Consider the following 27,565-nt stretch of genomic DNA (forward strand, 5'->3'; position numbering starts at 1 on the left):
TTTTTTTCAGAGACTCCTCTGATACTGTATAAATCACATCACTTGAGGACAGAGTGTATGCCTTCTTAAGACTGGCGGTGTTAGCGACCAGCATTGATCAGTGAGAGGGAAAGTCATGAGGCAACCTGAAAACAATAAAAAATATATTATTTTCTGAGCAGCAGAATAGATTTTTATACAGCAAACGTCTGTAATCTAATAACATTTTGTTAATAGAAGTTGGCTTAAGTGCTTAACAGGACCGGTTCCATTTTGTTGTGACATTTAAAGCCCATGTCATTAAATCAATCCAGTAAGTGAAAGGGCAGTGAGTCTTTCAATTAGCCCACCTGACTGATTTGTGTTATTGTGTGTGTGTGTGGTGTGTGTGTTGTGTGTGTGTGTGTGTGTGTGTGTGTGTGTGTGTGTGTGTGTGTGTGTGTGTGTGTGTGTGTGTGTGTGTGTGTGTGTGTGTGTGTGTGTGTGTGTGTGTGTGTGTGTGTGTGTGTGTGTGTGTGTTGTGTGTGTGGTGTGCGTGTGTGCGTGTGTGCGCTCGCTCCCATTGCAGTCTTCTAGTAAGGGCCTTTGAAGACGTTTTGGCCGGTTCACACTACTTCACAGCACCGCAAAAGGTTAAGATGCAGCTTAGAATTGGGTTAGTTTAGTTGTTTTTGCAGCAGTGGAGTTAGGTGTTAAGTTGTGATGATGAGGTTTAACGGCCCGTCCACACAGCGGCGTGTGTTGTCGCTTGCCGGCGGGCGTGTCTGAAACTCGACCAACAACCAATCACATGAATCTCCCGCCCCTGACACACAAGCAGCGGTTTGATTGGCCAGAGCTTGTACTGGCATATGATTCGATTGGCTGACGCTTCTGCCGAGGCGTCAAAAGTTGAACATTGCTCAACTTTTGCAGCGAGCCACGCCAGCAAAGCTCCGCGTCGCTTCCCAAAATGCAGTTTGGCGAAAAGTGATGTCACCCCATTCAAAGTGAATGGTGAAGCGTCAACGCACGCCGATGTGTGGACGGGCCGTAAGGGGCTAAGATTAGGGAGAAGGAAGTAAGCATCAAAAGCGCTCCTTCGACAAAAATACAATGGATTTGACTTTTTGATTTTGGAATATTGCAGAAAGTTAGATCTTTGCAAATCACACTTTTTTTTTTTGGTGGTGGTCTAATGGATAGTGAGGTGGGCTGATGATCGGAAGGTTGCGAGTGCGGAGCCCCCACAAATAGAATCAAATGATGTGGGAAACACTGCAATAGCCTCAAGTAAAAACGGTCGTATGACATCATGTCACCACCGCTAAGCTAAAGAGCTATATTTATTCGCCTTGATGACGTTTAGTGGTCCCATTTAGTCACTTGTTAGCAACCACTGTTTTTATGACACATAGACATTTCAGATATTCAACAGTGGAGTATCTACCTGTGTGTTTACTATCGTAAAACAAAACGTGAAAAATATATTGGGCGTGTGTTATCCACAGCCCTATTTGAGGCATTTAACCAGAAGTATGTTTTTGAAAACCAAAGCCAACTCGGAAATCTCTGGATTTGAGGACCCATTCCTGCACCACTCTATGGAAGACCTGTTAGTTTGTGTGTTTGTGCAGCATGGAATACCAGCATTTCAATAGAGTGGAACATTGTATCTCATTAAACTTCAGTAGATGTTTTGATGCTGGGCTAGTTTGTTTTGTATCTCTGCATGTCTTTATTGATTGGTATTTGACCGAGTTCTTCATAACACCATTTTTGACTTTTGACATTTTAGTCTACATTCAAAAAAAGCCCCATTATGATGGTTTAACAGTAAATCGTATATTTACAAATGGCAGCATGGATTTTTGTTCACAAAATGTAAAAAAGGCATTACAGCTGACCAGATCAAGCTGGTCCATTATGAGTCGGAGGCCATTTAAAAGTGTCAGTTGATGTATATTAAAACATTTTTTTTAAAGTGTTACATGGTTCTTATTTCCTCTGATCTCTGTTGATCTCATTAGCATGATTTTGAACACGTGTAGCAGAACGTCTAAAGCCCCCCCCCCCCCTCCTTGTGTGTGCAGTGTCAAGCGGCCTGCAGGCATGTCGAGCATCATGAATCGTCTGGGCGGAAAGAAACTGAAGATGAGCACGCTGGAGAAGTCTAAGATGGACTGGGACGCTTTTAAATCGGAGGAAGGCATCACCGAGGAGCTGGCCATCCACAACCGTGGAAAAGAGGGGTAAGAGACCCTCACAGCACGAAAACCCTCTGATGGTCAAAGAGTGTAAAACAGGCAGATACGATCTCTGAACAACACGACCTTTGATGTTCAGAATTCCCCGATGAGAAAGGCTTGGGAATACCTGTGAACAATGAAAATAAAACTTTAAATTCAAGAGTATCTATTTACTAGGATTATCTTGGATTAAAGTGCCTAATCGGGTTGGGGAAAATTGTGAAGGGGCAATTTTTTATAAATGTGACGAAGCAATAGTCTCAGAAAAGCTCAATAATAACATAAGTAACATGAGTCTATGCCTTGTGCACTGCTAAGATGGATAGATGGATACTTTATGTATCCCAAGTTTATTTAAATAATTTTGTCCATGCAGCATTTTAACTGTCAATCTACAAGAATTACAAAATTACTTAAAACATAATTAGAATACAATAAAAATAAAACACATTTTAAAACATTTTTTTTTTTTTAATCAACTTTAAAACAAGTAAAAAAAGACCTATATTCACAGGAGTATCTACACATTATATATATAAATATACAATATAGATTGGGATACTCTCCAAAATACCAATCTACTGAACATATAAACATAGTGTACTGTATCGTTAAAACATTTTGTACAGTAGCTTGAAATTTAGAGTAAAATTGTTAATTGCCATTCTGTGCCTCTCACTCACTCACTCACACACACACACACTCACTCACTCACTCACTCACTCACTCACTCACTCACTCACAGAGATACATACTTAAAATGTACTTGTAACTTACCTTCCAACCAAGCATAAGGATGGGGGCTCATTTAAAAACACTTAGACACAACAGGAACTCAAGTCAATACACACACACACACACACACACACACACACACACACACACACACACACACACACACACACACACACACACACACACACACACACACACACACACACACACACACACACACACACACACACACACACACACACACACACACACACACACACACACACACACACACACACACACACACACACACATGCATTGCCAGTGTGTGCTTGTTCTGACAAAAGTAGGTCTAATGTTCTGTGTGTGTGTGTGTGTGTGTGTGTGTGTGTGTGTGTGTGTGTGTGTGTGTGTGTGTGTGTGTGTGTGTGTGTGTGTGTGTGTGTGTGTGTGTGTGTGTGTGTGTGTGTGTGTGTGTGTGTGTGTGTGTGTGTGTGTGTGTGTGTGTGTGTGTGTGTGTGTGTGTGTGTGTGTGTGTGTGTGTGTGTGTGTGTGTGTGTGTGTAGGTATGTGGAGCGGAAGAGTTTCTTGGACCGCGTCGACCACCGGCAGTTCGAGAGAGAGAAAGCAGTGCGACAGAGCAACGTGAAACAATGACACAGTCCCTCAGAGCGGAGCAGATGTTCCTCTCTCTCTCTAATGACAAACTTGTTGTTCCCGGGTAAAGTGAGCTCAAACCGGTGCTGTGGCTCCACTCTATTTCAGGACGGATATTATTAGGCTGAGTTTGTGGGACGATGGGTTGCTGAGTTCTTCAAACTCAGCTTCAAACCTTCACACTAAGGGCATTTTCTGAAAGTGGTCACTCTTTCCTGTCTTACATCCACACAGGGCTGTTTTACAACTAGGACGTAGAGATCCAATCACAAGGATCTTAAGGAGGACTTCAATGTTTATTAACATGGGACACTGAATCTGCCTGCTCCACTGACATCATGACCATGTGGTTTCATGCACACAGGTGACCATCTTTCTGGGGACACTGTACAGAACATTGTATTTCTGATCAATACCACCATGGAGGTGTGATCAATCAAACTGCCTGTTATCTATCAGATGAGAGGGCCACACTGACTCCTGTCCCTCAGGGGCGGATCTGTCCTTTAGGAACACACAAGGACAGAGAGTGTTGAGAGGAGGACATCTTGTTTCTTCATGTAAATATTAGATATTCAATAAACACATTTTAAGTTTGCCGGTTGATTTGCTTTTTTTTCTGAGTTGCTTGCAGAAAGTGAAGAGTCTCTGTTCTAAGTGTGAAGCTGACTTCCATAAATCACATATGGAACCCCGAATTGATCAACAATAAATTATAAGGCATAATAAAATGAGTAATTATAAACGAGTTGTGTAAAATGTAAAAAGAACCAAAACTCTTCAATGTTCTAAAATTCCATATAAGTACACTTGTCACGCAGCCTTTTTGTTGTAAGGTGTACTTACATTTTATTTCTATTAACCAAAGTAAGTCTACATCTGTTTTTTGGTGCCTCTAGTGTGGTAAAATTAAAAAAGGCTTTTGGTAAACTACATTACTGTTCCTTACACACACACACACACACACACACACACACACACACACACACACACACACACACACACACACACACACAGGTTTTTATGGTTGACAAGAGATTATCCTCACATTTGTTCCCCACGCATCTGTAGTAGTAGGCATCTCTTGTGTCATCATTTTATTCTGAAACAGCATTTACATCATCCTGGGACACTAAAGGTCCACTCCAATCAAAACATCTCAGCAGAGGTCATTCACTGTAACAGCTTCCTATAAACAACCGGTGGAGATAATCTCTTATAATAATGGAAACAACCAACAAGGTGCAATATGTTCCAGTTGGAGCAGATTAGGATTTACTAAAGGATATGAGCACTACATCAGCAAACTGATGTTGCAACCTCTGCCTCATGTTTTATTTTATTTACTTGATAGCCAGAGGGATGATCATTTTAACATGAAGCTGTAACTATTTATAGAGACGGGATAGCTTCACTAAATCTCTTCTGTGCAACCTGTTCCAGCGCAGTAGAGGTGGATTTGGGTTTCATACAGACCATCAGTTATGAGGGATTGATGTGCACTTGACAGTTTCATTTCCTTGATAAGACATGCATCAAATAAAAAAAATGTAATTTATCATTTATGACACAACCCAAAGATACACAGTCGGTCAGAACCACACCTGTCAATTAAGACAAAGTGCAATAGAGTGGTGCAGGAATGATTCCTAAAAACCTGGAAATGAGTCAGAATTTTACGACGTCTGGTTCCCTTCTCTGTCTTTTGAAAGTGTTTTTGGTTAAGTGCCTGAAATAAAGCCTGTGGTTATCACAAGTTGAAGAGAATTTCAATTTTTGTTTAAGGACATAAAATAGGCCAATAAATACTCCATTCGTATACTTCCGTAGCATCTTTGTGTCACAAAAAGGGCGGCTGCTAACAAGTAGCTTAATCAGACTACTAATTGTCTGACGCCAAACATTAGCCACCTTTAGCTTAGCCGTGGTGACGCATGGCCATGCAACTGGCATGTAAATGTTTATGGTCTAACTTTAGCTTTTTACTTTTGGTGATTGCATTTACAAAAATCATAAAAGTAATTTTGTGATTTTTTTTGTTTTGTGATTGTGCTTCTAATTGTTTTTTGACTTACATGTTTTTTTTGTAGGCGCTATAGACTCCATTACACATTTGCATGTAGCTACTGGTGTTACTGGGCAAATAGAAATGAGAATAGCTGCCTTTATTTAACCCTCAGCAGGGAGCCTGGATGTGTCAGACAGACAGACAGACAGACAGACACACAGACACAAAGACACACACACACACACACACACACACACACACACACACACACACACACACACACACACACACACACACACACAGAGAGAAAGCAGTATAGGGCTCAACTATGTATACCACACATCATTCTGACAACCTATCTAGATACTCCAATTATTATTTCACCCTTCTGCATGTTATCAGAGGTGGGATTATTAATAACTCATATGCAATATGATTTGTGTCAGTCTAAATGAATCTGGGGCACATTGTTAAAATAAGCAGAAACATGCTACTAACTTCAGACATGACTTTACAAACAACAGCACCAAGTCAAAAGAAAATAATTAAAGGTAGTTCATCATGTAAATACATGTCAGACACTGTAGAAGGTAACGCAAATCAACATCACAGCTAACCATTTGTGGAACACAAAGTTCAGTTAATTTTCAAGAGTTTGCTAATAGATTATAACATTTTAATGAAACCACTGGCTGTGATTGTTAAAAATATACTCTCTTTAAAGTTGTCAATCTCACCCCTTCTTCTGCCTATAGGATATTATTTAATATTTACATTTTTAGATTGTTTGTGAAAACGTGTTCTTCTTTTATTGTACAGGAGACTGGTGACGGTTCCAACAGGTCTTATTCCTCCAACCAGAAACATGCCAGAATAATGACTGTTGCTGCGCATATTGAAAAAAATCTTAATTTTTTTTTATCCTAATTTACTTAGTGGGAATCATAGTTTTGTTGACTTACTTGACCTGGGTGGTAAGGAAACGATATAATGTTAAAGTGAAATAATGATTTCATTACAACTATTGTAATGTATTTTAAACATGTTGCAACTGTCCCCTGGGTAAGGGTCAGTTGCAGACAAATAATGAATGATATGTTATATGTTATCCATAAATGGTATGGGAAATAAGCATATATTTAAATTAAATATTCCGGTCTAGACCGAATAGTCTCAGATAAACTGAGAGAAATGCAAAAAGTGTTCCCGTCCCCAGTCTCCCCTATCATGTTTAGAGTAGTAGGCCTACTGTTGTTCTGTGCATATAATCCATAATCCATAGTGTAATGTGATTAAAATCCCCTAAATACATTCAAAATAGTTGTCTGTAATATAAATCAAGTGTAATAAATGAGCATGCAACACATTAGTGTGTTCCTTTAAGGGGGGACCGTGCAGTTGGTTTTTAAGTGCAGGATGTGGAGTGTATGCGTGTAGCGGCGGGTAGCTAGCAGGCGGTCTCTTTAAGTCTGTACTGGATCATCCCTGTGGGGGCACGCGCGGCAGCACACCGCGGCACAGAGGCGGTTCTCTCTGGCCTCACTCACGGTTCAGACCGGCTGTCAACACAACGGTGGAAGTCGTTTGACCTCCAGACTAGTCGCTTCGTCGTTTAAAAGCTTTTCTTTAAGCATTTCTGAAGGGTTTCGTGAAGGAATTCGTGAACGAAGCGAGGAGCGGCTGGGATAGAGAGAAGGCGGGAGACAGAGGAGAGACAGCCGGCTGTGCTGCACGTTCATGCGGCCGCACTGCTGCTTCTGCTGATGAGACATATGCTGGCTCTCTGAAGTCAAAGAGCCATACACCGCCCTACAGCTGGATGTTTGCCTCTCACACGGGGTGCAGTATGGACTGGCTGAAGCAGGACTGACACTTGAAGAAACCCTCGTTCTTGTGGAAAAGTAGCAATTTTGGAAAAGGACCACCGTGCGGTTGAAAGCCAGAGAGTGACAGCAGCAGCAAGATGTCTGTCCCTGTGAGTATGTCAGCCCTGGGGCTCCCAACATATCTTATTTGTATGTCCCCAAGTGTTTCATACCAGAGACTATTTGTCTACACAGCACAGCAAGACTTAACACGTCCATTATTCAATGCAGCACACACCCAGTTATACACAGTGGTGGAAAGTACTAAGCTAAGTACATTTACTAAAATATTGTACTTTTGTTTTACATATTTGTACTTCACTTGAGTATTTACATGTAATCCTACTTTATTATTCTAATCCACTACATTTCAGAGGCCAATATTTTACATTTTACACATGCTATGCTAATAATGCAGTGCTTTACTACTAATCTACACAGTCATTCTATTATCCTAATTTGGTCCACATTGACCAACTACATTACTAAAATTATCTTAAATGTATAACAACAGGATCAAATAATAACCATAATAATATAATATTGTGAATAGAGCCATTCTGCATAACGAGTACTTTTGACACTTGAAGTTCATTGAGCTGATCATATTTCTGTACTTTATTCTGAAACGGGTCATTGTGCATAATGTGCACTTTAACTTTTTGACTAGTGCATTTTGATGCTATTACTTTTGTACTTTTACTTAAGAAGCATTTTGAAAACAGGAATTTTGTTGTAGTGGAGTTTTTTTAAGACCATAGTATTTTTACTTTTACTACAGTAAAGGATCTCAGTACTTCTCCCAACACAGCAGCACTGCAATCATTTAAATATCAACTTTCATTAACCTGCGTTTATTAAAATAGCTAGCAACATTAATGGCTGTATAACCCAGGCTAAATATTTACATTATGTTGGAATAAAGTACATCTCAATGTTTGTAAAATGTGTGGAATAACCAGTGGTGCAATGTTACAAGGTACATTTACTCAAATACTGTACTTAAGTATGATTTTGAGGTACTTTACTTTAATATATTTACATTTTCTTTAGCATAGTTCTTACTTTAATTGTTGATGCTTTATACACTTTGCTGAGTGATGATGCCTACATATTTTTACATAAATAATATGTTCAACTAAGGACTTTTTCTTGTAATGGTGTATTTTGAGATTGTGGTATTACTACTTTACTAAAATATAGGATCAGAGTACTTCCACTTCATGTGCCAGTTTAGTGAGGGCTCTTTGGTCTAAGCACCTTTATATACAGTCTCTGCCTGTGTAGAGCCAGAGCTATTCTCGGCAGGCAACACCTTTAGACAGCTGATAATACTGTGTGTGAGGGATATGTTGCTTTTACCCAAAATCTCAGTGCTGCAAATGCTGTAGGAAATTATTGCTATTGTGGTTTATTACATTCCTGAGGATATGTTTCAAAAACTGCCTGGAGGACCCTGATTGTGTGTGTGTGTGTGTGTGTGTGTGTGTGTGTGTGTGTGTGTGTGTGTGTGTGTGTGTGTGTGTGTGTGTGTGTGTGTGTGTGTGTGTGTGTGTGTGTGTGTGTGTGTGTGTGTGTGTGTGTGTGTGTGTGTGTGTGTGTGTGTGTGTGTGTGTGTGTGTGTGTGTGTGTCTTAATAATTGATTAACAAGCAGATGAGCACAGCTTTTATGATGTGCTGATTCATTGCTAATGCTAGAGATCTGCTTTGGGATTTCACAGTGAATTCTGCATGTTTGCACTTTCCATTTTGTGCTACATGCTTTTAAATGTTTCTTGTACTATGCTGTCAGAATTAGTTAAATCTGTACTTTCAATCGTAGCCAAAAAGTATATTCAAAGTTTTATCTTCAACACTAGAACAGGAGCTTTTATGGGTATCATGGCTGTGCACTGCAATTAGTGGCATATACATAATTCACATAATGAAATATTGCTAAGTACATTTTGGACATGATTTAGATATCACTCATTATCCTGATTAAGGGAGGGATAATGTGCAGAGAGCTGGGTATTAAGGAAAAAAAGAACATAGATAGGACGAGCAGGTTCCTGATGCGAAGTGTAATTTAGTGTTTACTTCCTGTCTGTCTTCCTCTGCTCTTCCCTATGGTGTTTACTTCCTTTCTGTCTTCTGCTGATTTATCTGATGCCCAGCTCTCTGTCTTTTAACCTTTTTCCTTCCCTTGTGCAGTTTTTTGTTTTTGTTCTCTTTTTCTTTACTGGTGACAGTTATGCCACTATTGAAACCTGTTTTGTGTTATCCACAAATATACAAATACAAATAAAAATAGTATTCCTCTTTTTTTTCTGATGGAGGAAAAGTAGTGTTTTTTTCTGCCACAGCAACGTTCAATTGAACAGACATCTTTCTGCGGATTGTTAGACTGCAGCGTCCTTTATCAACGGTCTGTTCTCCTCAACAACGGTCTGTTAGCGAAAAATAGCTGAATGCTGAAATTGACTGTTTTGCACTGCACATTTCTTCAAAACGGGGTTGCAGGCTCAGTGGCGGCGCCACAGATTTCTTTTGGGGGTGCTGTGGGGTAGCTTGACGTTTCATAGAGGGTGCTCAAACCTTTAGGGTTTCCCATTAATGTACCGGTCGCTACAGTGGAACTTTCTACTGCAACATTCCCCACGCAATACACAGTGTACCTGCGACTGTTACAATTAAGGCTCGATAATCAGCTCATGGCATATAGGTGTAAGCAGGGGTAAAGTGCTATTTTTACAAGTGGGGAGTGGACCTTACATAGGGGGGTCCGGGGGCATGCTCCCCCGGGAAGATTTGTTTTTTAAATATTGAAGTTAATCTGGTGCACTTTGAGAGCAAAATGAAGAGATCTATGGATACATCTCTCAACACCCATTTGAAACAGAACTGTAAACAGATTTTCTTTTTCTTTATGGATATTTTACAAATCACTCCATGTGAAGCTGACCGTTGAGCGGCCCGACAAAGCAAGGAGGCAGAGGCAGAACGTCCAAAAATACAACTCGATGTGGGCATTTATTAAAACATGAACACATCACACACACAGCCTCAATCATGCTGCTGCTGTTCACGCGAGCCCAGCCTGCAGCCACCAGGATCTCACACACACTCCCAGCCTCTAACAGACAGGAAAACAGAGCCTAAATACCCACACACACTAATCAGCAATAATGAGACACAGGTGAGGGGGGAGGAGACAACACAGGGCACCAGGTGCACACAATCAGCAACAGACATGGGGAAAGAGGAAGTTGTCGTCAATATTATATCCACGTGAGCTCTAGTAACGGCGTCTCGTCGTTACATTCCCCCCCTCTTCTCCTAAAGCGCACAGTACCTCAATTCTCATGTACCCGGGATAGACAGTCTGCCACCAAGTTGGCTTTCCCGGCCCGATACTGGACAGTAAAGTCATAGGTTTGCAGGGACAGGTACCACCCTGTGAGAGATGTGTTGGAGTCCTTCATCCGGCTCAGCCACTGCAGAGCGCGATGATCAGTTTCCAGGAGGAAGTGACGTCCCAGCAAATAGTACTTCAACGAATCAATGGCCCACTTAGTGTCTTAACAGTCTTGGCTTCCTTCAAGTCCTTGAGTTTCTAGAACGGACAGAATAGATCCCTCCCCTGAGGCTATGGACACACTAGATCCCTCCCAGAGGCTATGGACCTAATATATCCCTTCCCTGAGGCTATGGACACACTAGATCCCTCCCTTGAGGCTATGGACAGAATAGATCCCTCCCCTGAGGCTATGGACAGAATAGATCCCTTCCCTGAGGCTATGGACACACTAGATCCCTCCCAGAGGCTATGGACCTAATATATCCCTTCCCTGAGGCTATGGACACACTAGATCCCTCCCTTGAGGCTATGGACAGAATAGATCCCTTCCCTGAGGCTATGGACACACTTCATTTCATTTCATTTCAAACCTTTATTTAGACAGATTGGTCCCTTGAGATCATCGATCTCATTTACAAGGGAGACCTGCATCATTTAGTTCCACATGAAACATAAAAACAACATACAAACAACAGAGGATATCATATTTACATATTCAACATTTACAAATACCCAGAGTGTCAGAAAGCATTTCATTTAGACATGCCTTAAATACATTCAGAGAAATAAAAATGCTCAATTTCAATTTTGCCTGTAGACTGTTCCAAGCAAGTGGAGCTGCGCACATAAAAGCTGTCTTACCTAAGACAGTCCTTACTCTTGGCACATCTAACAAGACTATATCCTGTGATCGCAGACAATAGCTGCTTGCAACTTTCTGCTTTATCAATGAACAGATATAATACGGGAGTTTGCCCAACATAGCTTTATAGATAAAAGTGTACCAGTGACTGAGCCTCCGTACAGTGAGTGATGGTAAACCTGCCTTGGTATACAATGTACAGTGATGAGTAAGTGCTTTACAGTTTGTGACAAATCTCAGAGCACTATGATACACAGCATCTAGTTTGCTCAGGTAGTTGGCAGGTGCATTCATATACACAAGTTATTGAGCCGTTTCCGCTCTACATCCTGAACTCCTCCCTTCGATGCAATGCACTTCCGTTTTGGCGGACTGGGTTTGTTTTGCTAGCTAGCTCCGTTGTGCCGACAAAGCACTGATATCGCAGAGACAAAGAGGATATAACAATTACAACATGAAGAAAAGTGGTTCGGGAACTACGTGTGCGGTAGTTGGTTGCAATCACTCGAGAAAGCACCTGAACGAGTGGTTAGATAGAGAGTGCTACGACCACAAACCAGCACCCAGCACCCAGCCATGTTGTTCATTAAATACAGATAAATACAACAAATACTGCATGCATTGTATTTTTTAATATTATATATGAATATTTTCATAGTGATGTAATTGTGTGGGCTGCTTTTATATTTTAATTTGTAATACCTGTTAGGATTAAACATGTGATCTTTCTTGTTGAAGCCATTTCTTTAGTTTCCTCTAAACAATTAATTCATTCAGTGTTATTTATGTACAGTATGAGCTTAATATGAATGATGAACTGTGTTAAAAGAAATTGTAGCACTCTAAGGAACATATGAAATGCAATAATGCAATAACAGTGCAATAATGAAATGAAATTACATCAAACTTTATTTTTATTTTCACTCAAACAACCAACTTTGTTGCTGTGCAAATATTGATATGCCTCGGAGGCCTTCAGACTGTCCATTGCTTTTCCATCTATTGCCATGGATTGAACGAAGTAGGAGCAAATTTTGCTGTACGTTATGCTGGGCCACGTCGTCATGTTATCCTTCCAGTTTTGCACTGAATTCGGGTGGGGGAGAGTAACGCCATCTCCAGTCAAAGAAGTAGAATCGTGTTCCCAAGCTAGCATCACTGTTAGCATCGAAATCGCTGTGTTTACACCAGTGCCCGTCTGACTGTTTACACCGGTTTACACCGACAGACGCTGTGCAAAAGACTTCCGGCGGAAATGAAGTGCATTTGTGTAGGGTTATGGCGCTACCCGTGGTTTTTCGCGTAAACTTGTCTATACAGCAGATCACCATAGTCCAGCACAGGTAAAAAGGTCACAGTGACTAGCCTTTTCCTGGCCTCAAGTGAGAAACAGGACTTATTCCTGAAAAAGAAACCTAGCCTAACCCTCAGTTTTTTAAGCAGGTTATTGACATGAAGTTTAAAAGAGAGACAGTCATCAAGCAAGATACCAAGGTATTTGTAACAGGCAACAACTTCAAGTTTTGTTCCTTGCGTTGATACAATATCTAAAACAGGCTCTGGTGTCTTTTTAGCTTTTGAAAAGAGCATTATCTTGGTTTTATCCACATTTAAAAGAAGCTTTAGTTCAGAGAGCTGAGTCTGAATAATGTTAAAAACAGCCTGTAATTTAACAACCGCCTCCTGAATGGAGGGACCTGCACAATACATCACGGTATCGTCCGCATAAAAATGTAAAGTAGCTTCATCCACATTTTCACTAGATCCCTCCCAGAGGCTATGGACTTAATATATCCCTTCCCTGAGGCTATGGTCACACTAGATCCCTCCCTTGAGGCTATGGACAGAATAGATCCCTCCCCTGAGGCTATGGACAGAATAGATCCCTCCCCGAGGCTATGGACCTAATATATCCCTTCCCTGAGGATATGGACAGAATAGATCCCTCCCCTGCGGCTATGGACACACTAGATCCCTCCCTTGAGGCTATGGACAGAATAGATCCCTCCCCTGAGGCTATGGACACACTAGATCCCTCCCCTGATACTATGGACACACTAGATCCCTCCCTGAGGCTATGGACCTAATATATCCCTTCCCTGAGGCTATGGACACACTAGATCCCTCCCCTGATGCTATGGACACACTAGATCCCTCCCCTGAGGCTATGGACACACTTTCAAACGTTGTCAAACATGTTGTGCTGCCACTTATCCGGAAGCTGTGTTGGCCTGTTGTAAGGCGTTGGTCTGCCTCTAGCACGACCCAGGTTCTGTTGACTCCTCGTGGGTCCGGGTCTGCCTCCTCGGCCTGCAAACGCTGCTCCTCCTGCTTGTCTCTCGTCTCCTCCTGCTTGTCTCGCGTCTCCTGCTGCTTGTGTCTCGTCTCCTGCTGCTTTTCTCTCGTCTCCTGCTGCTTGTCTCTCTTCTTTCCTCTCGTACATTTTACCTCCTCACTTGGTCGAATCCGACTTCTGACACTAATTGTGAAGCTGACCGTTGAGCGGCACGACCAAGCAAGGAGGCAGAATGTCCAAAAATACAACCCGATGTGGGCATTTATTAAAACCTGAACACATTACACAGACAGCCTTAATCCTGCTGCTGCTGTTCACGCGAGCCCAGCCTGCAGCCACCAGAATCTCACACACACTCCCAGCCTCTAACAGACAGGGAAACAGAGCCTAAATACCCACACACACTAATCAGCAATAATGAGACACAGGTGAGGGGGGAGGAGACAACACAGGGCACCAGGTGCACACAATCAGCAACAGACATGGGGAAAGGGGAAGTTGTCGTCAATATTATATCCACATGTCCACGTGAGCTCAAGTAACGGCGTCTCGTCGTTACAGTCCCCTTTTAAACTTTTTTTTCTTTTTTACTGTCATATAGTATTTTATACCTGTTTTTCATTTATTCTCTTACTTTTTTATAGCTATAATGATCATATAAGCGTGTGCCTCGGAAATAATTGTTTACATTAATCGTGACCAAACCGTTTGAGACCCACTGAGATAACTTAGACTAAAGTTAACTATCTAAACACTCAGTCCTTTAGTTCCCTGAGCCTCTCAGTCTGACAGGAGAGGACTCTCCTCCACCTTGTTGTGGAAAAAGCTCCTTATATCCGTTAGCGTAGCTCGCTAGCACCAGAAGCTAACAACAACGATCTCTCTCTCTCTCTCTCTCTCTCTCTCTCTCTCTCTTTCTCTCGAACACAAAATGGCTCGTTCCACACACACAGAGCCGAGCTTGAATGAAACACAGAGACCCAGTACTTGTACTATACTGTATAATATTATTTTTAGGGCTGTCAAGTTAATGCGTTAATAACGCGTTAACGCAAAAATTAACGCCACAAATTATTTTAACGCGATTAACGCATGTGTATTTTTTGTCCTCGGCTGCCCCGTAGTTTCAGAGCGCATCGAGTTTAAAATACCATCTACAAGCTGATGCTGACAGCCCCGCTCCTGCCGTCCGCTTGTGGCAGACCACACTTCTACGCTCACCGGCAGGCACCGACTGGCCGTCGGGAGGACCGGGAGGGTGTGTGTATGTGTGGCGCGAGCGAGAGAGAGAGACAACGGGCACACCTTACGTGTATTGTTGTCGTTAGCATCTGGTGCTAGCTAGCTGCGCTAACGGATATAAGGAGCTGTTTCAATGAAAATAGAGGAGGGACATTTCGCTGACAACTGCGCCGAGCACTTGACTTTATGCAGGTAGCCAGTCGCCAGACACATTGTACGAAAAGTCAGCACACTTAGCACGGATAGTGCGCGCAACATGATTGAAGCGGCCAGGCAGCTCCCGTTCGAGCGTATGCCTTGAGTTGCACATAGCTCCAACGATCCATCACAGTGTCTCTCCACACACACACACAAACACACACACACGCACACACACACACACACACACACACACACACACACACACACACACACACACACACACACACACACACACACACACACACACACACACACACACACACACACACACACACCTTGCATCTCAATTTCCCACAGCTCTTCACGTTGGTTGAGAGTTGCTAGGGGCAACAGCAGGGTCCGCTCAGTCACATAGGGAGCCGTGTGCCTTTTCAGTTCCCATATACTATGGAGCTATTTCAGGGTCATAAGTTTTGATCATTCAAAAAAATACAATTTATTTGAAAGTTCAAGTTTTTATCCTGAACTTTGAAAAATACAATGATGTATTCAAAATAAAAAAAAGTATTTGAAATAATTGTTCAGGTTGAATATTATTTTGATTCAGTTCAGCAATTTTTTTGGAATAATATATTTATTTTCAGATTTCACTTTTATACATATTTTGATATTTGAATCCTTATTTTTTTCAGCCGAGATTTTTTGTTTTCAGATAAAAAAAACACACACACACACACACACACACACACACACACACACACACACACACACACACACACACACACACACACACACACACACACACACACTTTGTATTGTATTGTATGAGAGAGTTTCCAGGTTGAATTGAGGCGGATATTTTTAATGTTCAGAGGTTGTTATGTTTCATATTCATGAGAATATTTGTCATTGATCAAATGATAATAAACAAACATTTGCATAAAGCATATTTTTCCACTCATATGTTGATAAGAGTATTACAAACTTGAAAAATATCCCTCTAAGGAACATCTAGAACAGATAAAAAATGTGCGATAATCGCGATTAACTATTTTAATCGACTGACAGCCCTAGTTATAATAAATAATGGATATACCCGCCTTCTTTCATTTATCTTTCCATTCCCACAACAATATACATAAAGAAATGGCATATTTTGGACATACTTCGAATGGTGATTAATCATGATTAATACATTTTTAAGCTGGGATTAATCTGATTACAAATGTTAATCGTTTGACAGCCCTAATTATTTTCGAATCAATAATTTTCCAAATTATGATTTTATTTAAAAAAAAGTCTAAACATTTTTCCTCCTGGTCTCTCGCGCCCCCTCCTGTCATGCCTCTGCGCCCCCCAGGCGGGGCGCGCCCCCCACTTTAGGACACACTGCCCTATACTAATAAGATGGCCAAGACACACCCTTAACAATAAAACCGTTCCATACATGCAGTCATCTTTTGTCCTTGGATTGTGTTGGCCATAGCTAGTAGTTCCATTAATAGCTAATAAACCCTGGCTGGCCCTATACAACTAATATATTAAGATATTAAGGCGTAGACAGGTATGTTTTCAGGTGTTTGGTTGACTGACAGCTGTCTGTGGTGGTTGCTGCTCTTTTATCAAGGCCTGCATTGAATGGGTTAACGTTGACCCTGTCTCTTTAATGGAGGTGTAACTGATTATTGTTGGAAATACAGCAGTGGGTGTGCATGTGGCTGCTCTCCATGGCTGTCTTCTCCACTCATGTGAGATGCCGTGTGGAAGGTGCAGAGGCGGCTCCCGCTCTCTGTGGCAGGATGTGTTCTGATTTGCTAAACTTGGCTTTCACACATGGACCTGCTGCCTCCTGCTATTTCATGAGGCACACTGAAGATATGTGTGTTTGTGTGTCTGTGTGTTGGTTTGTTTCAAGCAAAGCACGTGTGATCCTGCCACAGAGCCGGAGATTGTGTAACGCAAAGGCAGAAACTGTGCTTCATAAAAGTGATGCACCCAAAATGTATCGGATGCATCTATTTTTGTTGTTGTTGTGTGTGTGTGTGCGTGCGTGTGTGTATGTGTGTGCGTGCGTGTGTGTGTGCGTGCGTGCGTGTGTGTGTGTGTGTGTGTGCGTGTGTGCGTATTTTAAGACAGCTCCCATCTTCTCTGACAGCATTCAGTCCGGCAGGCAGACATTAAAGGCCCAGTGAAGTGCATGTTTTTGCACCAAAATGAAATGGCAGTTTCATTCCTTACATATCATTGTGCCTGTTCATGGCTAAAATAATTTTTAATAATTCATAATTAATGAATTAATGAATTATTAATTTTGCCGTCTGAGCCTAACGGAAGTTGCAGACGATAGTGGCTGTGACGTCACAAGATGTACCCAGTTGCGATTGTAAACATGGCGGAGACTCTGGAAAGTGATACTAGTGTGAGAGAAATGATTGATTTGGACAGCTTTTCGGACAGGATAGATGAGGAAAGTGATGTGTGCGAAAAAGCACACGTCCCACCGTCCGGGACGTGTTATTTACAATAACGGACAAGTAGATATTGTAATTGACTTGTCCGGTGGACAAGTGACGTTTTTCGCCCTCATTTATTGACAAATTATTGACAAATTAAGTTTACAAAAGGCAGAACTCATTCGCAAATTGTCCGTGTCCGACATTGTTCGTTTAGAAATGTTAGTTTCGGTTCTGCTTGTCAATTCCTAAGGAAATGCATCTCGCCGCTTTCTGTACTGAGACAGGGGCATGGCGTGGCAGGACGTGTAGCACAGTGGCAGGGTTGGGAAGCAAAACTCGGTTCCGAGTAGGAACAAATAACAATTGTCAGGTCCCGGGATTAATAAGAGTTGTGAGGACAGGACGCGAGGCCGAACCCCGCGGACCGCAGCTCTCTCTCTCTCTATGCTCCGGATCAGCTGATCGCTGCAGCTCAGCGTCTCTCTCTCTCTCTCTCTCTCTCTTTCTACACACAGCGGATCCGCTGCCCGTTTAACAGCCTCATCTTTGTCAAACTTTCTTATGTTCTTTCTTTAACACGTAATGAAGATTATTAAGCGTTTTAGCTCCTGTGTTGTTAATATTGACCGCCATTTCCTTTATGAAGTGAAACAGCCTCCCTGTCTGTGTCCTCGCGTTTTCCTCACATCCCCGGACCCCCAGACTCGGAGGAGCACAGGGATGTCAGTATTGTTTATGAAGCAGGGTATAGAAAGTACATTATTGAAATGAACATACTATTTATTTACTTTTACAAACAGTGAGCAGCTGGGCAGCTGCAGCATGTGTATTGCAGGACATGTGTAAGCGTGCAAGCTTCTTTAAGTTGTAGAAAAGCGTACGCCTATAGGCTATGAAAATAATGTATTATTATTATTAGGCCTATAGTGTTGGACATGTGTGGTTGGACTCTGTCTCACAGGCAGGTTGCAGCATGTGTGTTGCCATATTTTCCATTCTGGACAAGTGAAAAATGTATTCGGACAAGTAAATTGCCAAACTCACTTGTCCATGGACAAGTACTCTCTAAAAACTTTTTCTCACACTGTAATCTGGTGCACTTTGAGGGCAACATTAAGAGATTTATGGATACAGCTCTCAACACTCATATGAAACATATATTTCAATAATCAAAAAACATTGGAATGATTTCTTAACCTATTTTATACAACTAATATTACATAGATGGAAATATTTGTTTACATAGATGACCAAACCCACTGAGATAACTTAGGCTACAGTTTACCTCCCTGAGCTGACGTTATCTCTCTCAGTCCCACAGGAGAGCACTCTCCCTCTCCTTATTGTTGAAACAGCTAATCTCCGTTAGCTCCGAGCTAGCACCAGATGCTAACAACAACCCTGTAACTCTGTCAGTCTCTCTTTCTCTCTCTCTCGAATCGACCACTGGCCTTTATTTATCATGATCAATCAAATAATCTACGAAACAATGACACCAGCCAGGCTCACCTTCATCTTTTGGGAACAGAAACATCGCCACTTCGGCAGACTTGACATTACTACAGCCAGCGGCAATGCATCGTTTCCCCTGTGTTTTTCATCCCTCTTTCTTCACTGTCGCCTCCATTGTCAGGTTTTCTCGATTGGCAATCACTTCCAGTCGACTCCGACACACTTTCCAGGAAAATACTAGCTCAAAAACGTTGAGAAATTCGACTTTGAAAAAGAGAAAAAACGAACGGTGGTGAATGTAAACAGTGCAGCGGCGTCCATCTCGTGACGTCACGCAGTAGATCGCAAGCCACGCCCACGAAGGCGAAGGTCGACTGCAGATTTCCCCGGAAAATTCAAAACTCGTCAAATTTGTTGCTATTCCAACATTTTTTGATATGGGTTCCAATGGACAATTTTGGTCATTACTATACGTATTAGCATAACAGATCATGCACAGGTGCACACTTCACTGGGCCTTTAAAGAGCCTGTGACAGCATCCCAACAACTGTTGTGCAATGAAATATTGGGCTACTAGTCATCTCGAACCGTCAGTTTAAAAAAGAAGATGCGATACCGTTCCGATAAATATCAATAATTTCGAACATCGCGGGGAATTTCTTTCAACTCATTTTGAAGTTTTGGTGGAAGCCGGAAGTGACGTCAATGCGGGAAAGCTTCACTGTGCGGCGAGAGAGCCAAACACGGACAAAACTGTGTGTTGTCATGCGTAGAAATGGTGAATTACTGAGTTTAGGCACGTTAATAACGTTTGAATTAAGTTGACTACAGTATATTCATATTTCTCAGTGCTTTCATGTCAATTCGGCGAACATAAACATAAATGATCGTGGTGAAGATGATGATTAAATTAGGATTAAAAATCGGTAGTGAGAGCTGCTGAATTTCCTCCCGTAGGATGTGATATAAAAACAAATCGATTATTTTTGTAGTTGTAAAAGTGGATGAAACTACATTTATTAGTGCTTTCATGTCAATTCGGCGAACATATGATACATTAAATGATCGTGAGGATGATGATTTAAAAATCGTTTGTTTGAACGGTCTGCATTTCCTGATGAGAAAACAAACCGATGCTTTTTGTAGTTGTAGTACACCAACATGGATTAAACGTGGTTTTTTTACCACAATGTTGGGGAAATTAATGGATAAAATGCACGGATTATGATTATTATTATTATTCCTATTATTCCCACTCTGATCGGGACACTAGATCCACCGTTTCCCCGCAGCGAAGCTCCCCCGTTGACAGTTTACGTGGGCTGGGCTGGGTGCAGTGGCGGACTGGCCATCGGGACGAATCCAGATGGGCCGGTACCGAAGTGGGCCGGTCGAGAGTCCCGGGCTGATTTTTAGTCCCAGTCCACCACTGGCTACATGCCCGTATGACCGCCCATATTGACGCACCTAATTCCTAAACTTCTAACAGATACAACATAAACCGATCCTTCAGCCTCATATGAGCTCTCAGACACGTTCAAAATTAAACTGTCATCGCTGTGTGAGCTTGCTGCTGTGTGCGCCATCGTGCGTTTACATGCAGATGCTGGGATCCTGAACGGTGCAGCTGGAGCGCTGTGCCCGCAATGACGTCACACATAATTTGGCGGGACTTGAAGAATCCCTGAGAAGATCCAGGAAATGGTCAACATTGAAGGGCAGATTAATGGTTATCAAAGTACAAATATCCAAAATCAGTTCAGTAACGGTTTTCAAGGGGACAATATTTACTCAAATTGATGGGTTTGGATGATGGGGGAAACTCGTGTCACAGGCTCTTTAAGTAGGTCTGCATTCTCCAAAGAATTTGCTGTGTGTTGCTCACAGAAGTTTGGATATAAATATATAAGCAAATGTTCAGCTCGGTGCTTCTCTCCACAAGCTTGTGAAATCTCAGTGGTAAAATGTTCTTTAACTTTCAGAATCATTTTGATGTCCTGAACACACTGTTACTGCCAGTGGTTAGAAATACTTCAATGTAGTTTCTGAGGAAATCTACACTATTGCCCCACTGGGATCATTGTGTTCCACAGTATGTGCTCAGTTTGTTTTCCATTAGTTATGTGGCAATAGAATGGTGCAGAATTTTTTCCCAAATCCCAGAAATGAGTTAGCATTGAACCACTTCCGGTTTACTCATTGAAAATACGTGATCACTGCACCACTCTGTAACTTGTGAAGTGTGCTGATTGGTCATTAATTTGGCCAAAAATGGCTAGGGATACTCTGGGCACTGGTTTCAAGTGATATCAAGAGGCGCTTTCACGCCGGAGTACTTTTCCACGTACTTTTCCCTTTTAGTTCCGATAGTTCCTGGGATTTTGCGTTCACACCAAAAGAGAACTTAGGAGTCCCAGCAGCTTCTACTGAAGCCAGTCCCCAACTCCGGGGACTTCCGGCCGGGGACTTCGGGTGGCAGTATACACCGTGAAGTTGTTTGCGGCCTGCCAGTAAACCCAAAGCAGAAGAAGAAGAAGTGACGTCAGCGGCTTCATTTGCGTAATCTTCCCTCAGGGACTTATTCCGGTGTGAATGCGATCTACTCTTTAGTTCCATGGGGGAACTAAGTGCTGGGAACTAAGTACGGCAAAGCGGCTAATCAGCTGACCTGATACTAATCACCTATTGGCTTTTATCTATTGGAGTCAGAGCTTCTTCATAAGGGAACTTTTCGATGTGTTGGTGTGTTAAGTTATGCTTAAGGCTCCATGGACGGCAATATCTCAACAACTTTGGATAGATTGCCATTGCCGTGATTTCCCAAATTGTTGCTGTATAATACGCCATTGATCGGCTAATGTTAATTTAGTTGTTCTCTGATAATAAATGGAATTTTGGATTGGACCTTTATATAGCAGTACCGGACACGAGTCTTTTCTTTTCTTGGCTGCGGTATAAGATTTCATGGTGCTAGTGTTGGCTCAGCTTCATGGTTACAAACAAATAGTTCTAAATGTGTTTACTGTTTACTTACCTGAGTGACAGTGGGGTCATTGTTGCTGTGTGTGTGTGGCAGTTGTCTCCATGTACTGCTCCCTTATTCTGTCAACTGTACTTAAACTAGTGACATCAGCACACCTGCGTATTACCCAGTGGAATCCTAGTTGCCTGAGCAACCGTTCCCATGATCCCTCTGACCGGGTCACATCCCACACAAACAGACACAGCCGTGCTTTCCATGACGCACATGTTACATGACAGGTTTGTTCCTAGAAACAGAGTGTGTGTGTGTGTGTGTGTGTGTGTGTGTGTGTGTGTGTGTGTGTGTGTGTGTGTGTTTCTGGAGCATGTTCAATTGAGCATGGTTTAATTTTCTGATCAAACAGGGTGAAAGAAACAGGATGTGTTTTGTGCAAAACCACACACACAAACACTCACACACACATGTCTACTGTAGCACTAGAGAGCAGGGCTGGGTCAGATATTTATAGAATTGGAAGCGAGAAACCTGATTTCACAAGCTCAAAGCAGAAAACATTAAAGGGGCCCTACTCTGCTCATTTCCAGGTTCATATTTGTATGTAGTGTCTCTCCTGTGACGTGTCTCCATGCTTTAATGTTCAAAAAGCTCTTTATTTGTCTCATACTGCCTGTGCTGCAGCACCTCTTTTCCCCCTCTGTCTGAAACCAGAGCCCAGTCTGCTCTGATTGGTCAACCGCTTAGAGATATCCTGCCTATCACAAATCAATGTGTTTTAGCGCGAGCGAATAGAAGCGTGAGTGTTGCATAGGGATGTCACTATGTTGCGGAAGTAAACCGAGGAGTCCAATGGAGGCGTTTCCGGCAGGAGGGGAGTCTTTGGGATTTTAGACTTTGCAGACCACAAACAAAAAGCAAAATATGGCCTCTAAAAAATACATTTACATTCAGATTGAACTTTAGAAAGTTTGAAGCTCACTGTTATCTGATACACATTTGACATTCAATCACCATACTGATGAGAGGAGTCAGTCTCAGGGTTTCACACACATATGTAATAATGTGTTACTGGCATCATCTGCCAATAGAATGTCAGAAAATGTTTAAAATGACATTCAATGGAGCATACTAGATGTTTTCTCAACTGTAGTCCCAAAGATAGTCACTTTAAGCTTAAGATACGTTTAATTAGAATGATTGAGTTTTTATTAATCAAGCTATTAATCAACTGTGTATGTGTACAACATTTTTAAATCTAAATATAACATTACGGTTCAGTATTGTCTCATAAAAAAGAATCATGTTTGGATATTTTATTTAAAACGTGAAAAAAACACTATATTATATATATATATAATATTGAGGTGATTCAGTTTGAACACTGAAGGGTGTGTGGATTATTTAAAGCAGCGCGTCCACTGTGAGTGTGTGAGAGGACACAGAGGAGAAGGTTAAGTGCTTGTCATGCTGACTGTGTGTTTTCTCCTCTCTGCCTCCTCCGTTTGTGTGATCTCTAAATGGACACATGTGGAATACATAAATTCAGTTTTAAAATGTAATGCAGGCAAACAGTTTTTACATTCATGCATGCATTATTCAGGTGTGTGTGTGCATGTATGTGACTGTTTCTGCACTCAGACACAATCATTCATGCATCTCATTCAATAAGCGCATGCGGGGCATTTACATAAATACATACATAAATGTGTGTGTGTGTGTGTGTGTGTGTGTGTGTGCGTGTGTGTGTGTGTGTTTGTGTGTGTGTCTGTTCATCCTAGCTGATTGGGTTTAGTATTTACAATGCTAAATGTGTGTGTTGTGTATCACCATGTTGGGCTACGTTATTTTTGTGCTTGTCACACACACAAACACACTAACAAATGCCACCTTCAAATACCCTGCTATAGGATAGGTGGGGTTTCCTGAGGCGATGTACAGGGACTGCTTAGCCAGTGCATTCCTAGTGCTTTGTGTGTGTGTGTGTGTGTGTGTGTGTGTGTGTGTGTGTGTGTGTGTGTGTGTGTGTGTGTGTGTGTGTGTGTGTGTGTGTGTGTGTGTGTGTGTGTGTGTGTGTGTGTGTGTGTGTGTGTGTGTGTGTGTGTGTGTGTGTGTGTGTGTGTGTGTGTGTGTGTGTGTGTGTGTGTGTAATTGTAAGGCATTTCACTTCAATATTAATCATTGCTGCTTAGAGATATAAGCCCCTTCCTCCATCTCAGTGCTCTCACACACACACACACACACACACACACACACACACACACACACACACACACATACACACACACACACACACACACACACACACACACACACACGTCACACACACACACACACACCTTGCATCTCAATTTCCCACAGCTCTTCACGTTGGTTGAGAGTTGCTAGGGGCAACAGCAGGGTCCGCTCAGTCACATAGGGAGCCGTGTGCTTTTTCAGTGACATTGTGATGTAAGGACAGTGAGATGAATAAGCCCATATACTATGGAGCTATTTCAGGGTCATAAGTTTTGATCATTCAAAAAAATACAATTTATTTGAAAGTTCAAGTTTTTATCCTGAACTTTGAAAAATACAATGATGTATTCAAAATAAAAAAAAGTATTTGAAATAATTGTTCAGGTTAAATATTATTTTGATTCAGTTCAGCAATTTTTTTGGAATAATATATTTATTTTCAGATTTCACTTTTATACATATTTTGGTATTTGAATCCTTATTTTTTTCAGCCGAGATTTTTTGTTTTCAGATTCAAAACAACTATTTTTTCAGTTTCAAATCTTGTTTTTTCATGTTTCAGATTGCTTTTCACCTTCAGATCGTTTTTCACTTTCAGATCTTTTTTTTTCGCTTTAAAACTTTTGGCTCTGATATTACTTGGGGGGGCAGGGCTTACCAAAGAGTAGTTTGGCATCCTGAGTGACAGGCCTCCCTCTGTCATGTTGCCTTCATGGATGTTAGAAAACTGAGACCAGCGTCAAAGTTCCGTTAAGCGAGCTGTTGAGCATCGTAGTTGGCAACAATCAAGTACAAATAAACTGTGTTAGAATGTGAAATTACGTATCCGCAACGAGCCAGCAGGTTGTTCTGGTGGACCTGACGCCATCCCCCGCTGTCTCACGGAGAGATACCGCAGGTCCTTCCTTCCTGCAGCGGTCCGACTATACAACCAGCACAGCCCCTAGTCGACCCCGCACAAAACAACACAGACTATAACACCTCTTGTTGATAAATACCAACTATGTGCAATATTTGCAATATGTGCAATATATATATGCCGTTAAAAACTGTGCAATATATACCTGGCTGCTAAATCCGCAGAACTGTCACAGGGTGTGTATTATGTAAAATGTGTAACTTTAAAAATATAGGCTATATAATTTCTTTTTTAAATCTTTAATACTTTTTGTATGCATGCTTTAGGTAACATTACTTACTGTTACTGCTGTAACAATTTAAATGTATCCCCTGTGGGACTAATAAAGGTATTCTGATTCTGATCGCAAAAACCAAGCCAATACTATGCTGCGTTCATGGAGCTACGTGGAAGTGGGGAAGGACAACGCTTGATTGCGGATACGTGATTTCAGATTCTAGCACAGTTTATTGCTCTTATACCTTGATTGTTGACAACTACGATGCTCAACAGCTCGCTTAACGGAACTTGGATGCTGGTATCAGTTTTGTTTACCACCAATCACAGGAGTATTGTGTATAGAAAGTGTGTAGTTGTATTTCTTGCGCTACCTAACATTCATGAAGGCATCATGACAGAGGGAGGGTTGTCACTCAGGGTGCCAAACTACTCTTTGGTAAGCCCCGCCCCCCGAAGCAATATCAGGGTCAAAAGTCTGAAAGCGAAAAAAAAGATCTGAAAGCGGAAAAAAAAGATCTGAAAGTGAAAAACGATCTGAAGGCGAAAAAAAGATTGAAACCTGAAAAAAAAGATTTGAAACTGAAAAAATAATTGTTTTGAATCTGAAAACGTAAAATCTGAAACGGAAAAAAACAAGAATTCAAATATCAAAATATGTATAAAAGTGAAATATGAAAATAAATATTTTATTAAAAAAAATTGCTGAACTGAATCAAAATATTATTCAACCTGAACAATTATTTCAAATACTTTTTTTTGTTTTGAATGCAACATTGTATTTTTCAAAGTTCAGGATGAAAACTTGAACTTTCAAATAAATTGTATTTTTTTGAATGATCAAAACTTATGACCCTGAAATAGCTCCATAATATACATCAATCCGGCACAGTAAAATGAAAAGATGAAAACTATTTTGTTTAATATATTTAGGATGATTCAGATTTATTATAAGTTGAGGTAATTCATCCCCATCACTTATATCAACCAATCAAAATAACAGCTTGAAACATGGTGACATCACTAAAAATTGGTTTGATGGTTCGAAGCCTCACTAAAATATGTTGCTTACAAATCCGGCTAGTCAGCTTAACTGGAATGAAAAAAGGAAAGGAAACAGTTAAGTGTCTGTTATAAACATCCAGCACAGTTTACAGATTGACTTCCTGTTTCAACTCTGACGTACTGTACTTACTGTAGTTGTGAACTGCCACTGAGGGATTTTTAGTCTTCAGTTTCGGTTTGACCTGATCGAAATTATGGACAAAACTATGAAAGAAAGCAGAATCCAAACTGAAGGTCTGACCTGTCTGAATCTGAGACTTCAGCAGTCTTTTTTTACTGCGTCTACTACTTGCTGAGTTTGCACGATCACCAAGCTAACATCACACAAGGTCATTGTCTCTGTTTCAAGGCAATATGGAAACATGACATGCAAAAGCAATATACAAAAGCAACTCTCTTCTTTCCTTCTCATGATTCCTCAGTGAAATTGCAGCACGGCTCTCGTGGCAGAGGCAGCAAAGTGGCTGTTAATAATATATGATTGGTTTACATTTTGTAAGCTTCTTTTTTTTTAGTTTATGTATATTTGTTTAAATGACAGCCATCACCTCTGAAGAAATCATACCTTATTAATCCCCAAGGGGAAATTCAGTTTTCACTCTGTTGTTGTTATACATTTACAGTTTCAATGCGCATGCAAACAGGCAGAGTTGGGACCAAGTCATTGTTTTGCAAGTCCGAGTCAAGTCTCAAGTCTGCGCTCAAGTCCGAGTCAAGTCTCAAGTCAAGATGGGCAAGTTCAAGTCAAGTCCAAGACCTAAACTTTGACAAAACGGGTCTTAAACAAGTCATTATGTGCTTTTCACCAAATGTAATGACATCCATCAACAGAATAATACTTAATAATCAAACTGCTCTTTATTAGTCACATTAATAATTTAATAATCAATTTTCTCTCTGCTGGTAAA

At 41.3% G+C, this 27,565-nt stretch overlaps 2 protein-coding genes across 6 annotated transcripts in view; both read left to right on the top strand.

Annotated features, from left to right (window-relative positions):
- The window catches only part of cfdp1 (craniofacial development protein 1), a 23,135-nt gene extending 18,959 nt beyond the window's left edge, over positions 1-4,176 (top strand). The window contains exons 6-7 of the mRNA XM_079681504.1: positions 2,052-2,210; positions 3,488-4,176. Of these exons, the coding sequence (XP_079537630.1) occupies positions 2,052-2,210; positions 3,488-3,578 (250 nt within the window). The 3' untranslated portion in view covers positions 3,579-4,176. The remainder of the gene's footprint in view (positions 1-2,051; positions 2,211-3,487) is intronic.
- A 2,878-nt stretch (positions 4,177-7,054) lies between these two features.
- The window catches only part of bcar1 (BCAR1 scaffold protein, Cas family member), a 137,744-nt gene continuing 117,233 nt past the window's right edge, over positions 7,055-27,565 (top strand). For 4 of the 5 annotated variants that reach the window (XM_079681505.1, XM_079681507.1, XM_079681506.1 and 1 more), the window contains exon 1: positions 7,055-7,561. Coding sequence is in view for 2 of the 5 variants with exons in the window: in XM_079681506.1 (XP_079537632.1) it covers positions 7,550-7,561 (12 nt within the window). In the remaining 3 variants the exon portion in view is untranslated. The remainder of the gene's footprint in view (positions 7,562-27,565) is intronic. The other variant, XM_079681512.1, reaches the window with a different exon arrangement.

This window comes from Notothenia rossii, assembly GCF_949606895.1.
Source record: "Notothenia rossii genome assembly, chromosome: 5".
Classification (NCBI taxonomy): domain Eukaryota; kingdom Metazoa; phylum Chordata; class Actinopteri; order Perciformes; family Nototheniidae; genus Notothenia; species Notothenia rossii.